The sequence below is a fragment of the Patella vulgata genome, chromosome 8 (genome assembly GCF_932274485.2).
Source record: "Patella vulgata chromosome 8, xgPatVulg1.2, whole genome shotgun sequence".
Taxonomy (NCBI): domain Eukaryota; kingdom Metazoa; phylum Mollusca; class Gastropoda; family Patellidae; genus Patella; species Patella vulgata.
Window position 1 is genome coordinate 31,452,217 of NC_065886.2, and position 16,598 is coordinate 31,468,814.

Sequence of the window (16,598 nt, forward strand, 5' to 3'; positions counted from 1 at the left end):
TCATTTTATTGCAATCATACAAAACCCTCAAGGTTAGGCATGCCACCCTAGTCCTCGTCATGTATAAGTGTGTAATCGAAACCACGCCAACTGACAGAATGACATATCTTATGACCTAAAGTGTACCCCCCCCACCCACTATAGTTAGGCTCAATATTTTGAAATGATACTTTCTGACAAGCTATTTGGGTAGTATCTTCAAATGTTTGCTTTTTATAATTTGTATAGTTAAACCCACTTTTATCCACTGGTACCCTGTTAAATCTAGAGGACCGCCATTTTATCCTGTAAGTTCCATCTGCAAGTGTCACATAGCAACGGGAAAGTCGGTCCCAGGACCGTAAATGATTAACAGTAGTTTTAACAGATCTTAAAATTTTAACAGAAGAACGTTTGTTCATAGATTGACAAATGTGTAATACTATATATACTGTAGAGGTTATTCAAGTTCTCTGTTTAATGTATTGAAGTCGTTAACTAGTACGAGTGACAACGAAAACTAGGCTAACGAGATGCACTTTGTAGATGACATAGTCTGGTAATCCAAATATGGTAGCCCACGCTTTAGGAAAGTGAACACCCGTCACCCGTCTCTCCTCCTGGGTGCTCATATTAGAACATTGTGTTTGAGTCCATGGTAGCTCATGAGCAGCTGACCAATCAGATAAAGGAAGTACCTGGCCAATTTCCCGGGGGTCCGTCCATGACCCATGCACGTATCCTCTGTATAAGAACGAGTGAGTTTTAGGTTCCTTTATTGGAGTTCATAGAGACATCATTTATTATTCTCAGACGGACGTTCCCACAGCCTACTCGGCTGAGAGGCTGGGAAACAGACATCATTCAGAGTTCCTATGGGAACATCATACCCACGCCTACTCGGCTTAGAAGCTAGGGCGAAGACATCATGTAGAACTATCAAGACGTATGTGGCTCTTGCCACCTTTAGGACTCTTGGGGTATTTTCAGACATCATTCAGTGTTCCTAGGAAAGACAGCATAGAACGGTACTACATGTACAGGGCATTTTACCCGCCACGGCTTAGAGGCCGGGATACCGACATCATGCAGGGTTCTTATAGCGTACTCTCAGCCTCTGGTTCGAGGCCGGGATAGAGACAGTATCATAACTCATAACGTACTACCATAGATGCTGTAGTTTCCTATATGTCACTGACCATATGCACAACGTAGAAGTCAGAGTTAATTCATAATTCATCTATTTAAAAACACCGTAGTGTCAAAAATGGACATACAGTAAAATATGAAGTGTTGTATTTGAAATGGTACATTCGTGGGTTTTGTGTAAACTGTTTATCCGAAACTTTTGTAGATTTGGGAGCAGTGGTGGCTCAGTAAGTAAGACACTGGCTCGCTAATCCGGAGTTCTCACGCTCGTTTCCGGTGTTGGACGAGAAAGTTTCTCGAGATTTTCAAGCGCTGTTTTTCCCATGTCAGTGATGCAGGGCAGAGGGATGATAGGGACCCGTGTACAAACTAGATTGCACGTAAAATAACTCTTAACAGTTGGCATTTGATTCTAGAGTAGGTCTTAATGCCGCTTTCGGGGCAAAACTTCCCTCATATGCCGTCTTCATTAGCCCAATCGGTGCAGAAAAAGGTGGGGTTTTTATTCATTAACCTGAATAAAGAAACCTAAATAGGCCTGTTGCTGGCCAGTTCATCTAGCTTCAAATATTATACTCTTTAGCTTCATATAAAGGAATCAAAGTCCGACTGCATTTTCAAAACCAGGCTGAAAACTATGGATGAAATGGAACCAAAGGGTATAACTTTGCAAGCAGATTTGGAACTCCTAATACGAGCATTTATTGCACTGTACAAATTCGGATGTTTTGTTATGTTATTATTTATCGATTTATGTCCATGAACAGCCCATAAACACCTCTCTTTGCCATCGGGTGACTGTTATATTGAATGTATTAGACCACCCATGCCATATAATCGGTTAGCGTTAAAATGGCCGGCAATCAATAAAAGGGCTGATAGTTGAGATTTTGTAGATAATCATGGCATTGGGACTAGACAATGGGCTATTTAAATGTCAAAACTTCAACATGCTCTCAGAACAAAGTAATTTGAATATTCCGATATATTCATTGTTCATCATCTATTTTTGAACTATAATAGCATTAACGGCCAGCATTTTATCTAAATCTTACATAATGAATATAAATCTTCAAATGCATCGTTAACAAAATAACACAATATCAAGGAAATCGATAATCAAACAACAATTAGCTGCAAATTCTGAATCACAATTAAAAGTAAAATTAAAATGCTTCAAACTAAATTGTTAAAGATCAATTTAAAAACGCATATCAAAGAAAGTTCGTTTATTATTATCATTTGAGTAAATGTCAAGTCACTGTCTTGTTTGTTCTGTTCAGAAATTACCCTGCTGTACTTATGTGACGTCTCATTTTCCAACCCGTTGTCGCGATCAAGCAAAGAGGCCGAGATGGCTTATTCGCTTCTGTTCTGTCAAAAATAATAAACGCGTTTATGGTTACCCAATTGCCAAGCTATCCCCTAGAGCACAAGTCGACGAACCTAAACAATTTTCCCATTCCCCATAAATCAGACAAAGAACTACTGGAAGGGAGTTAAAAGAAGAGTAAAAGCATTAGTAAATTTACGAAATCCAACACGGGCAAACGAATCGTTTAAAAATAACATTGCACCATGTATTAGTCCCGAAATGATCTAGCTTAGGTCGGGTGGACATTAACTACCATTTTACCTCTCTTTGTAATGTTTTACACTCTATGTGGGAAAAAATCTAATGTCGGAACAAAGGAAAACACTTTTATATGGATGTATATTGTCGTCGGACGTCCGTTCGTCCATAATGGACACTCTACAGTTTACAATCTTTATTCGATTTTGACGAAACCTGAAATATAGGTTTTCATTCCAAAGAGTCCGGTTCGGGTCGATATCGGCATGTATCAGAACGTACCTTCGTGGATTATGGCCCCTGATTGTAAACAAATCGCGTTTTTAGCTTGTGGTCACAATTTTTATCTGATTTTGATTAAACTTAAAATATATGCTTATACCCCAAAGATCTGGGTGGCTATCGATACTTGCGCGTATCGGACTGTAACCTCTTGGATTATTAACGACTAGACACGGTCGTTGTCAGGCCGTTTGCTCTGCAAAACTGAATAGGGTAAACTGGATGAACTTTGACGGCCAGCGCCGGGAACGATCTTGAGACCTCCTGACTAACGAGCCAACGCCTTATTTACTGAAATATTGTCTCTTTAAACACTATATGCGTATTTAAATTATTTGTCTGTGCATGCATTTATAACAGATCGATATTCAACTCCATATCATAGAAAATCCGAGAAATATATAACTTTATCTTTCGACAAGATTACTACTAAACACATTCCGGCTGTTCTGTCAGGAATTAAATATTGAAAACTTAATGACAAGGACTTTGTATGGTTTTATGGTTTTTTTTCTTGTGTCACTGAAGGTTCTAAACTCTGAATTTTTAACTCGTAACTTGGTATGATTTCTACATTGTGTAACTTATGTTACTCATAACTTGGTATGGTTTCTACATTTTGTTCCTTGTGTAACTCATAACTTGGTGTGGAACCACAGTGTGTTTCTTGTGTCACTGAAGTCTCTAATCTCTTAATTTTGAACTCATAATTAACTAACAACAATTTACGGTGTTGAATAATTGAAATTGAAATTTATTTAAAAACCACAAGCTTAAATAACTTCATAACGAAAACATGTAATTGGATAATTGAAGTGAAAGATGGAGATGGTTTCTATAGTTACTTATGCGGCCATCATTTTAAACACAGGTAAACATGGTTTACAATAATAATAAACAAATCAGCAACTTACATATTAAAGGACAATATTGGTGTCAGTCCTTATCACATATGTGATAGAACTGGATTAACATGTTCCACGTATAATTTTAACACAGCGATCATCTCTACGATAGCTGCGCAATCAAGGTTTCAACAAACGGAAGTGACGAACGCAAAAGGAAAACGCGTGCTCTCCTTCTATATAACTGAATGAAATGACGAGTGATAGCACGTACACGGGCAATTTTCTGCTCACTAATAATTCCTTCGAAGATCAAAAGTTGATATGTGAGACTGTAAGAGAATATCTGTCAATTCAAAACAGAAATTGACTGTCACTAGAAAAGAGAAAAAAAAATATATAGAAAACGTCCGTGCATTACCATGTGTTTTTTTTAAGTATAGAATGAATAAAAACAAGGGAATGTACGGGCTATTTCTATTTGTCTAGTGACATTCAATCACTTTTTGACTTGTCAGATATCCTCGCACAGTCTCACATAACAAATTTTGGTCTTCGAAGGAATTGCTAGTGAGCAGAAATTCACCACTTCAGTCAGTTATATAGAAGGATAACTCGTGTTTTCTTTTTTGTTCGTTACTTCCTTTTGTAGAAACTTTGATTACGCATCTTTCGTAGCAATGATCTCCGTGTTAAAATTATATTTGGAACGTGTTTAACCAGTTCTATCACATTATGTGAAAATGACTGACACCAATATTGTCCTTTAATTCTGTCATTTTTGGAGTAACATGCGGTTATTTTTATATGGCCTCCTGCGCATTTCTAGTAGGGAGAATAGTACCTGAGCAGTTTCGTTTTCGCCCCATTCTGACGACAAGACTCTCTTTAGTTGCCAAATCAAGAAGTATCACCAAAGCGGTGTCATCGATAAAAAAAGTTCCAACCAAGAATTCGATGACGAGAAGATGAAATCGCCACTACCCGGGCTAAATTTCAATATGCTATAACTCCTCATAAGCTCTTTTGTGCAGAAAAGTAGGGCGTTAACCCCCTATTTAATTTAAATATTACGCATTAATTCATTTCAGGTTATTTAGTTGTGGTGTAGAAAAGTTGGACGTTAACCTTCTATTTAATTTAAATCTTACGCATTAATAAATTTTAGGTAATTTAGCTGTGGTGCAGTAAAGCAAAACGTTAATCCCAATTTCATTTTATCTTACGCTTTAATTAATGTCTTCTCCTTCGGGAATTCGTTTGTGGTAACCAAGGGTGCGATTTAATGACTATTAATTTAAATTAATGAGTTCTCTTTACTCTCAAGAATTAAGTACTTTACTGTTGCTGAAATAAATGATGCCGTGTTTTTGTATGACTAGTAGTGAAAATTGATTAAAATGTTACCATTAGAAGGTCAAATTCAAATAACATAAATTTGCACCGCTGTAGACATCAAAATCACAAGATGTAAAGTAGCAATATTGTTAAAAATGGACTATGTACGATTTAGATAAAGAGTTGGCCGTTCTCGCTATAATAGTTTATAAATAGATAATGAATATGGAATATTATTATGTCATTGTTGAAAATTTCACTTAAAATAGAGAAGTTATCGTCGGTGGGAGAACAGTGTAGTCTCTGTTATCATTGCTACCGTAAGTACGATGGTAAATAAAGTCTCGATTATCCACTTTCAATTAAATCATTAGCTGCCAATCGTGTTTAAATCAGATGAAAATAAAAGAATTCGATGGCGTTGCCTTCCCATGTTAATAAATGTCTCATTAATTAAATCTATATAACATTTAAGGACTAAAGAGAGATCTGTATTAGGCAGATTTAGCTCTTGAATAATGCATCTTTAATTTATTAAACAACACTATGCTCTGTTGTTTCGTGCGGATTTAAAAATATTAAATTACGGCCATCTACAAATTTATTTAATCTCCACATTTGTCAAATACAAAATTTAAAAACTCTTATTTTTTAAATTAGCTGACGGCTTCCACAATAACGTTTATTTAGCGACATTATAAAACTTGAGAGACAAACTACGGACATTACGCGACAACTACCAGAGTTAAAACTGTAAGAATGAGAGGTCGTTCTTGCTTCATATATTGAATTTGTAGTCTTTATGATATAATTTATGATTGGTTGTTTCGCGGTGAAGTAGCTTTATTTAACGTCCGCTTCCACCGAAGTAATATCGCCGACAATGACATTAGGCCACAGATCATTAACGATTTCCCCATTGACTTTAATGTTAATTCTCGTCTCTTAGATCGACTCTAACTTTTTCCCCAAATTTTCGTCGGCTAGAACGCTTTCTACCACAGATAGAACAACATGTGGCAACCTCTTTCTCAAAAGCACGTATGAGGTTCATCGTGGAAAATTTGAGATACACAAACTGGAAGTAAAGATCACAACATGCAATTTTCCGCCCTGCATTTCAACCTAACCAATCTCTCGATTCTCATATCCTTCCGCCTCATGATGAATATTCTCCAAAACCTGGCAGAAAATGTATTTTCAAACCCTTCTCTTCGATTCTACACCAAACAGTCAACAAAAATCACCATGCAAAAGGCGGAAAAGGGAAAGGGGGAAACGACTAAAAATTACTTTCGCTCTTCATGCGTGACGGCGTATGAATATTTTGTGAGCTGTGTCCAATAGATTTTACACTGTAACCCAGGTATCATTTAACTTTGTTTAAAAATTCGTAAAAATCGTTTAAAATCATCAAAAATTATCTAATTTGTACTTGTGTCCAGTTTAAAGCTGACTGATTAATTTTGATAATGAGTGTCCAATTTACAAGTATTTATTTCCCTGACCACTGTTCAAAAATTAATCATAATTAATCATTATACATCATTACTCAATTGGGTTGTTTATTTTTTCACAGAGATTGAGAAATTAAACACTTTTAAATTGGACACCCATTATCAGAATTGAATGATCAGCTTTAAACTGGACAGAAGTACAAATTAAACGATTTATGGTGATTTTAAACAGTTTTTACGAATTTTTAAACAAAGATTAGATATTAAACGAATGTGAAAGAAATGAGTGCTAGGTACCCAAGATTAAATACTAACTGGGTTACAGTGTTATATGAAGGAAGTTTTCGGGGATAACTCTTATGGTATATCTGAACAAATTTAATCAATTTAAGCGTTAATTGTTCAACGGTTGTTTAACAACCTCGTAATGTACGATTTCTATTTTGGCCACGAAATGGTGTAGCGGTTTGGTAGTGTCTTCAAGGCTGTAGGTGAACTCTTCTAGCTCTGATTCGGTCATTGTCTCTAACTTTCAGTAAAACTGTGCGAGGTATCTGTAAAGATGTAGGTTTTTTTATAACATCTCACCTCTGCCACCAATTGTTGCTCACAACCCACACCAGGTAATTTCCTTGCCACCAGGTGTAAAAACTAAAGCTTTGCTTCCACCCTGGAGACGTTTATCCCAGTGGGAACAGCTGACAGCGGGTACTACTGCGGGATAACACGTTCATCTGGCCGTCTCGACAGAATAGCAATGATTCTGGGATTTCATTGATACAGTAATAATAAGACAGTTTATTGGGTTCATATCCCAAACTAAGCCATTCTGAATGTTCTGGAAAGGTTGTGATTCGTAACCACTGTAAGGTTCGGGTAAGGGTGTTCCTATATCATAAATACTACTGCTACCAGGTAACATTTGTTCATAAATACAATATTTGCGAGGCGATCTTTTTTCGTAAACACTGTAATTTTTATTCGTAGTTTACAAACTGTGGTTTCAAATAACGCTGTTCTTTGCATAATCTTTGAGTGGCATTTTGCGATCGGTAAACACATTAACAGAACACAGTTTTTTTATGGGATACAATCACTAGTTTTATTCTAATATATTTACCTCATGTTTACTAAATGTCATTGTGCTTGATAACGATATGAGGATACTTGTCGAAACGGCGTGCTTTTAGAATAAAACTAGTGATTGTATCCAATAAAAACCGTGTGCTCTTATATATTACAGTTGAACAGTGTCTTGCATGTTGGACGTTAAACCCCATTTCATTTTATTTCTATTATAAACGTTCTTGTTCCAGATGTAGTTTTCGCGATATTGAATCACCGGTCTTCCGACTACTGTTTGTATTTTGTAGTTGATCTTTGTTTTACATCGTGTGTGGATGAGCTACCGGATCCAGAATGTCAGAATCTAGCAGCTGCCGGTGAATGTTTTTTTAATTCATCTACAACTGGGACATCGTGTTTGTGCCAAAAATCGTGTGGACTTTGCGACAGTAAGTGAACTCATTTATTTTAGAAATGTAATGGAAAGGAAACAAGTTTACGTTTATGCAATGGAAAGGGATGGGGATGATTGATTTGTAATGACTGTGATTCTGTAATGCAAAGGAATGGGTTAATCGTCACTATGTAATGCAAAGGAATGGGTTAACTGTGAGTCTGTAATGCAAGGGATGGGTTGACCGTGGGTCTGTAATGCAAAATTCAATGAAATGAAATGGGATTGAACGTCCTACTGTTCTGCTCCTATACTGGGCTAATGAAGACGGGCATACGCCATACAGTGTGCTATGAGGGAAATTTTGCCCGGGCAGCGGCACTATCGCCTACTCTTATATCGAATTCCAACTGCCAGGGGATCTTTTACGTGCATTCCAATATATACACGGGACCTCGGTTTTTCGTCTCATCCGAAGGACTAGACAGCTGTCCTTGTCATGCCCTGCATCACTGACAAGGGGAAACCACGCCGTAAAATCTGGATGAACTTTCTCGGCCAATGCAGGGATCGGACACCCGACCTCAAGGCTAGCGAGCCAGCGTCTTACCCACTTAGCCACGTGATCCCCCAGGTCTGTAATGCAAAGGAATGGGTTGTGTATTACTGTGTAATACAAAGAAATGGTTTGGCTGTGACTATGTAATGCAAAGGAATGGAATGGGATGAAAGTGGCCGATACTGGGTAATGCAAGGGAAAGACCATATTCCTGACGCAATGGGCCGAGAAGTCCCTCTCTGGCCATTGCTGGATTGACGACTGATACTTGAGCTTTTGAGGGAGTGTATCTATTCTTCCCGTTCAATCAAACCGCTTCTAAGTACAGTAACAATGACAACCCTTCGTTTAACCTGGGTTCTTCCCTAAAACTTTTGACGGTGATTTAAGGTGTTAAAAACGGTGACAGTAATGTTCACATTGATATCCTCGTTTGTCACGCAATTACTTTTTCTGCAATATTCTGCTATGCACTGGTTAATTGGGCGTAATAAATTTCGTGAGTCATGACGTAACATATTTGGAGCTCTTTTTAAACCCGAATGATATTGTTACGCAGTTAGGTGTTGGTTGTTAATCGGACTATTGACCAGTCATAGTTTGGAACAGAAATTTGCGTTCATTACGGCGCTGTTGGGTGGGACTATTTCTAATCAAACGAAACACTGCGAGGAGTATGCAGTTGACTGATTGAAAAGAATAAATTGATTTCAGTTACTTTTTGCTCCAGGAGTCAAAGTGATTCAGTGGGTAGGGCACTGAATCACTAACCAGATTTTTCCTGCTTCAATGTCGGTGTTGGCCCAGAAAGTTACTCGGGTTTCTCCAATCTGGTGTAAAGCAGGGCGCTAAAACATAATTTAATAGTAGATCCAATTCAAAAAATCTATAATGAAATTTATTGTAGTGCTGTGCTGATGCTTATATTATTTCAATTTTAAGATCCAAAATTTCCAGGAGAGCATGATAACTGTGATTGTATTAGTTTTTTCCCTGTGTGTTATTCTGGTGAAACGATGATGCCTTTACCGGGCTGTCCCTTGTCGTGGTCCTCTGACTGTTATGTGTCCAGCCAGATAGCGGATGGTAAGTCTAATACACTTAGAATATTTTTCTGCCGGGAGCAAAGGTGACCCAGTGAGTTCTATCCTGGTGTGTGGGTGTGTGTGTGAGAGAGGGAGAGGGGGAGGGGGGTTTAACGTTCTCTCGTCACAAACTAGGTCATTTCGCGACTAACACATGGTTCAATTTTATTTCAATAATTCGCTTGTGCGTAGGGGTCTTTAACAGCGGGAGGAAACCGGAGGACCCGGAGAAACCCCGCTTGTCGCATGTTTGACACCCCTGGTCTAGACGTTCTGATGGGGTGAATTCCGTGGTCCCCTGTACATATTGGTGTGCACATAAACGAACTCTTGATAGTTTGAATTCGAAATAAGAGTAGGACGTAATGCGGCTGTTAGGCGCCGAAATTTTCCAGCGATGCTTCTGCTTGGTCTGGCAAGTATGTGGTCTAGTCTATTCTGATTGGATGAACACCCGATGTCCCACTGTACACGCTGGCGTGCACTTAAAAGAATCCGTGCCAATTGGAATATGATATAAGGGAACAAACTGTATGGCGTATGCTCGTCGTCGGTGTATACAGGTAGGACGTTAAATCCAATTTTATTTGAGGGCATATATTTTTTTTGGTGAACAATATTTTATTCATAGCATATATCGCCCCTCTGCTCATACAAGGAATATAAAACATATAATATGCAGATCTGCTATGTACATATTATAAAATAATGGGGAAAATCATAAGTTCATAAGAGAGTAAGTGCTGTTTTATAACATGATTAAAACTTGTTCTATAAATAAAATAAGATACTGGAACGTCTGGTGACATCGAAGTATTCATGTACTATTTTAAAGAGGTTATTAGTTATAGCCTGGTTATATTGTAACACTATCTTAGTATAACAGAGATCACTTTAGTAAATACAGCATTTATTTACAACGGGAACAGAATATCACGCATCTGCATAATTACAACAGCAATACAGGTACTTAAACTATATAAGAACTAGTATACGACAGGAATAGTTAAATCCACCATTCTGCCCCTCTGCCAAGGCAGCGTCTAAACTCGGGTGAGTCAATACGCCGGTCTCTCCGTCTCTCTGTGCCCTGTCTCTGTTCGTCTTTAGTTGTCTGCCTAACTGTCAGCAAACTCCTCGTTATATACCTTCGGACACATGGTCATACATGCAATTGTCTCTTTTATCTCGTCACGGCATGCCTACTGACCAGTGCATATTCCTTTGAACTCGTGTGGATCTTGTACACAGAGTATATGTAGTTTGTAAATGACATACGGGATTAATTACATATTTAATTAGATCATCGCCAGTCTGTGCCTTAAGAGAAGTTTATACAGAGTTGAAAAGGCTAAATCATATATTATTAAAAATCAGCGGAGGTCATAAAGTTCTAAGCACCTAGATGACCGTTCAATTTGATGAAAGTTAAAGAGTACTTTGTTACAATATATGTCAAAAAGAAGGGATTTAATTGATTGCTGGTGTAATGGTAGAAGATTTAAAATGTGTTTTTCGTCCATCTGAATATATTCGCACCAGTGGAGAAAATGTTCAGAATCTTCAAATCGATGAACGCAGCTGCATGATGGATCTTTGGAGATATGTCGTAGGTCGCCACAAGAAAGCCGCAATTTGTTTTTGTGCATCTGAATATAGTGGGCACCAGCGGAGAAAATGATCAGAATCTTCAAATCGATGAACGCAGCTGCATGACGGATCCTTGGAGATATGTCGTAGGTCGCCACAAGAAAGCCACAGTCTGCTATGCATGACCTGGTTCTTTCTTTTGCCCTGTAAAAATGAATTTGGAATAATTGGATCATTTAGTTTTAGTTTTTGTTTGAAAATAGTGATAGAAGGAGAAAGTCTTATATTCTTATCATGTTTTTCCCATTCTTTAATTGAAGAGGGTCAGAAAAAGTTCGAACATATTTTTGTTGTACAATGGTATTCTGACAAATTTTCATTGTTTCTTAAATGATAATTATTGGGTCGGTATAATATTAAGTCGTTTTTGTATGCGGTTATCAGGTCATTAATTTTTTTTATTAATAAATGTCAATTTGTGTCGTAATAATAAACCCAGTTTCTTTGTATAAGAGTTTATGGATAGTACCGTACCTCTTACAGCCCCACATATAGTTATAAGTGCATCTAATTGTAAGTTTGTTAGTATGATCATCGGTGCACCCATCCCAGACAACATCGAAATGAGGTATTTTTGATTTAGTCTATATTTGAGTGACATTAAAGAGTTAATTAGTTTGCTTGTTTTATTGATTATTGAATCTACGCGAGAGTTCCATTTGCAGTTTGACTGAAGGATTAAGCCGAGATGTTTATGTTCGTTGACTTCTTTCATAGGAATTTGATCAAATCTAAGGGCTGAAGAGGGGGATTTTTCTTGTTAGTATCAGTGTTTCGACTTTGAGGGGATTAGATGATACCAGCTATGTTTAGCCCATCTATATAGTTTTTCTATGTCATTATTAATGATATCGGCATTAGCAGCTGGATCATCGATTGTTAGATATAGAGTAGTGTCGTCAGCAAATAAGCGAATGTTTGGATTTATATTATCTATATCATTTACGTAGATTAGAATAAGTACGGGACAGAGAACAGAGCCCTGTGGAACACCGTCTGGAACTAGTCTGGCGCATCATACACGACTCTTTGTTGGCGGACACCAGCCGCCTCAAGCTTATGACAGTATGCTAGATCCTGTGAAAAGCTTTGCTTATGTCGTAGAACACTGCTCTCGTGTATTGTCCTTGATCAATGGCTTGACAAAACGCGTGATTCACCGTGATTAAAAACCTGTAACGGTAAATCTCTTTGATCTTTGGGGTATATTCTATGCCCGGAATAACTTGCGGTCTGAAAGTCGGGGGACGTTTTGGATATATACAGGGAAATTTGGGGTTATTCTTCAGAAAGTTTTTCTTTAAACCCGTAACGGGTTTGTCTTCCAGGGTAGATTCTTTTCCATAAGAAAACATGATATAAGGTTTTTCTTGTGGGAATTCTGGGATATTCTCATCTTGTGTACATGTAAACATAGACGGTTTATAAGCAAGATAAAGTCCTCGACTTCGGTTATGCTGGGGAAGAACGACTTCAGAAAAACCTTCGACAGAAAAACCTCAGCCTATGGCCTCGGTTTTTCTTTTTCTCGTGTTATTTTCTTCAGTCTTTCTTTCCCCAGCATAACCCCAGTCTCGTGCTTTATAGTTTCCATAAACTGTCTTATCGCATTTTTTTAAGGATGGGGATAATATTTGCGAATATCAGGTACGATTTGAAGGCATATCTTTTTATTCTCCTGAATTATGTTTTTCGTTTAAGGGTATATGTGTGATTTTTTCCCTCCAAGTGGTGACCTGATTCTTATGAATCCTACCGCCCGCCGTCATGCTGATCAGATAGAATTCCAGTGTCCTCCTGGTTACAACAAAGTTGGGGATTCAAGAGGCCTTCATGTATGTGATGCGGATGCTGCGGTATGGAGAAAACATTCAGTGTATGGCGATTTTCCAATTTGTGGTGGTAAGTAGAAATGAATTTAAATGTGGGTTTTCTGCACTGAAAGAGTGGTAAGTAGACTATACGATATAGTTATAGATGCATTATGTGATATTTAGATAAAGGGCTGATCGTTCTTCTTACGAAAGTTCCAAAACTGATATTGAAAAATGAATTTATTGAAAATTTCGGTGAAATTACTTTATTCTGAGCGAAGTTGTGACAAGACAGTCTCATGATCAAATTCCATTGCTGCAATAATAATTAAGGTCTCGATTATTCAATTTAATGTTTTAACATCATAAATGGTGAGTGTTCCAATCCATTCAATATCACGGTCATCCGATATTTATTGATAGAAAACATTGAAATAACACAAAACACAACTTTATGGATAACAATCACTGGCATCATTATTAGTATATAACGTTTCAACAAGTATCCTCTTGTCCTTATTAAGCACAATTAAGGTATACAAACAATAAACAATTTAAGAGACGACCACCGTCAAGATTGGGTTCATTCACTTGATTAGATATTAGTTTACTTCTTTCAATGTAGTTTGTCTAGTCCACAGGTTTGTCTTGTCGGCATTGTTTTGTGTGTAGTGCGGTCGTCCTGCACTTACTATTACGTATGATAGTTCTCTGTGTTAAACGCACCTGTTACTTGTTCATTGAACGTAAATGACCCTGGGGCAGTAAACATTGGATTGTTTGCCAGGTAAAACCATAAACATATTTTCTTCTAGGTGCGTCCTGTGGCATCCCTCCTAGGGTATTATATGCCACGCCCTCTCTGATTGAAGATACGTTAGCTGATGAAGTAACATACAGCTGTCAGTCAGGCACAGTCAAACTATCAGGTAATGATGGCAAACATGCTTGTACTGCAGACGGTTCCTGGAAACTCATGACCGGATCAGTAACACCTTATTGTCAACGTAAGTAATTGATTGGGTAAAGGCAACTTTGATTGGCCGATCATAAAGTGGTTTCGATCTCAGGCCTGCAGGTGACATGGGCTTTCGTTTCCTCCCAAGTGCTCTACTCCTTATATTAGTTTTTAACGCCCGCTTCCACCGAGGGTGATATCGCAGACAAATTGGCTTATTTTTATTGTCTTAAATCCACGAGATTGTGAAGGCACCCCTTTCACCAAGTCAAAAAACGCTCACAGCAGAGATCGAAAATACGATCACAAGTCAGAGGTGACCGGCCAGCTAAATTTGGAACCGTGACACTCTAAACCAGTAGGCCATCCCAACCCTCCATCCCAATGGGCTAGCCATCTTGTACTTCTTGACGCGACGCTCTTCGACAAAATGCTTAAGGCCCCGCCAATTCAAGTACGAACGACACAATACTTGTTCCTTAGAAAATTGCGCGTCGATTGACAGACTTCTATTATTATTATGACGTCACATTTCAAAGATGGCTGTGATGGTATCATGTTCGGTACCTGGTCCAGATAGTAGGCCAGCTTGTACCTCTTATTTAAAGATGAGCTCCTATAAATCTACACCAGATCCACCCAATTTAGCACTTTGAGGGCTTTAGGGACCGTTGCAACATTTCCACACTTGCGTCCAAACGAAAACTCCGCAAATATATCTCCACCCACCAATGTTGAGAAAGACAGGATTAACGACCACTCGACACAAACTAGGTCATTTCCGTCCATGATTCAATAACAATCGACATTTAATTTATGAATTTCTATTCGTGGTGTCACCGGAACTCCCCTCCACCCCCATGTTCCGCGTTGTCGTTCGACCCGCCCACACTGTTCCGCGGTTAATTTTTCGTTTTTACATTGCAATCTCTGATCAACCGAATTTATTAAATCAACATCAACCCAATTAATTAAATCCAACATGTGTAATCAATTCTGATTTAAAATATATCGAATACCAACTGACTAATACGCCATACAGTTTGCTTTGGGAGAATTTGTCAAGGCGTTCTTTTACGTGCACGACAATCAGACAGGTGTATTCTTACGGTTCATGTCTGTTATTTATTTCAGCATATATTGGTTATTTCAAGATATTACCTGGAAATGAAGCAGTAGCCAATAAAACGTTGAGTATAAAACCAGGTAGCAGTGATATTTACTGCGGTGCTCTGTGTCTCCAGTCATATTTTTGTGTTGGCTATACTTATGATGACGTCAATCACGTGTGTCGTTTGAATGAAAGCGGTGAAAGGGCACAGAATACAGAGTATACATTAATATATCCGTATTAACAGACTGGTTGAGGGTGAAAACAAATAGAGCATGCCATAATATATCCGTATTATTCAAATATAGAGCAGGCAAAAACATACCCGCATTAAAGTCCCGGTGCGCCATTTGCATCTTTCGCTAAAATATAAAATTTATCACGTCTTAATCCACGGTAATAATATGTACTTAGATTGGTTATTTAACATCTAATTAAGAAAAAAATTCAAAATATCAATGGTAGATAATTTTCCGGCTTGGATTCAGTCTGATTTAAAATAGGATATCAGAACATTTTCGTAGACAACAAAATGGCCACCTGCATATTACATAGCGAAGCAGCATAGATCGATGACAGTTTTACATAACTTTGTAAATACCGAAAGGAATTGAACTATTTTTTGGACTCACATTGCTATTAGAGATTCATCTTTCACAATTTTGGAGTTTGCAAGTGAATCCTATAGTACTAAATTGGTGCACCGGGACTTTAACATTTAATGAAGTTACATTAATGAACTGATTGACAGAAATAAATGTTTTATGCTTTTGTCGAAGTAGGTTCATGTTTTATTTTGTTGTTAGCTAAATCCCCTGCACAATTTCAGCTCATAATGTAATAATGTTTGGTGAACATGGACGCCCTTTCTTCTGCAGACTGTTCGCCCTTCCGCCATGATGTCCAGTGAGCCTTACCAGTTAATTCCTTATTGTCGGTTGTAGTGTACTGGCCAATATATGAGGCAAAGCTAGTGTTTAAACCTGGAAAGCTTCACTTGCATTGTTACATTTACAATACTGGGTAACGTGTTTAAGTATTATATTCACGATTGTCACAGTCTTAAGATTACTAAGTGAGATATGTAAACAGCTAATAGATATAATACTGTATATGGACAGGAAATAAATACGCGACAGAAAAATAACTATCGTTCAGTTTCCTACTAAATTTCTGACTTTGTTTAGAAACGTGTTTTCTCTTGTCTATGATAACTCGGATGGAGGGTCTATCAAGAAATATTGTCTAGTCGTTAGGATGGGACGAATCACCGAGATCCCGTGTACATATTGGTGTGCACATTAAAGAACCCTTGACAAATCATTTCTATTGTACCAGA

The 16,598-nt window shown here is 37.8% G+C and overlaps 1 protein-coding gene across 1 annotated transcript; it reads left to right on the top strand.

Annotated features, from left to right (window-relative positions):
- The first annotated feature begins 3,487 nt into the window (after positions 1-3,487).
- Positions 3,488-16,032, top strand: LOC126829655 (complement decay-accelerating factor, GPI-anchored). Its single transcript, XM_050559661.2, has 6 exons — positions 3,488-3,854; positions 7,997-8,137; positions 9,584-9,727; positions 13,078-13,278; positions 14,006-14,197; positions 15,283-16,032. The coding sequence occupies exons 1-6, from the start codon at positions 3,806-3,808 to the stop codon at positions 15,501-15,503; spliced, it is 948 nt and encodes a 315-aa protein (XP_050415618.2). The 5' UTR covers positions 3,488-3,805; the 3' UTR covers positions 15,504-16,032.
- The last annotated feature ends 566 nt before the right edge of the window (positions 16,033-16,598 follow it).

Coding starts and splice junctions, on each gene's coding strand:
- LOC126829655 (XM_050559661.2), top strand. CDS start 3,806: ATGGAGATGGTTTCTATAGTTACTTATGCGGCCATCATTTTAAACACA. Junction 3,855..7,996: donor GGCCATCATTTTAAACACAG/GTAAACATGGTT, acceptor TGTATTTTGTAG/TTGATCTTTGTTTTACATCG. Junction 9,728..13,077: donor GTCCAGCCAGATAGCGGATG/GTAAGTCTAATA, acceptor TTTTCGTTTAAG/GGTATATGTGTGATTTTTTC.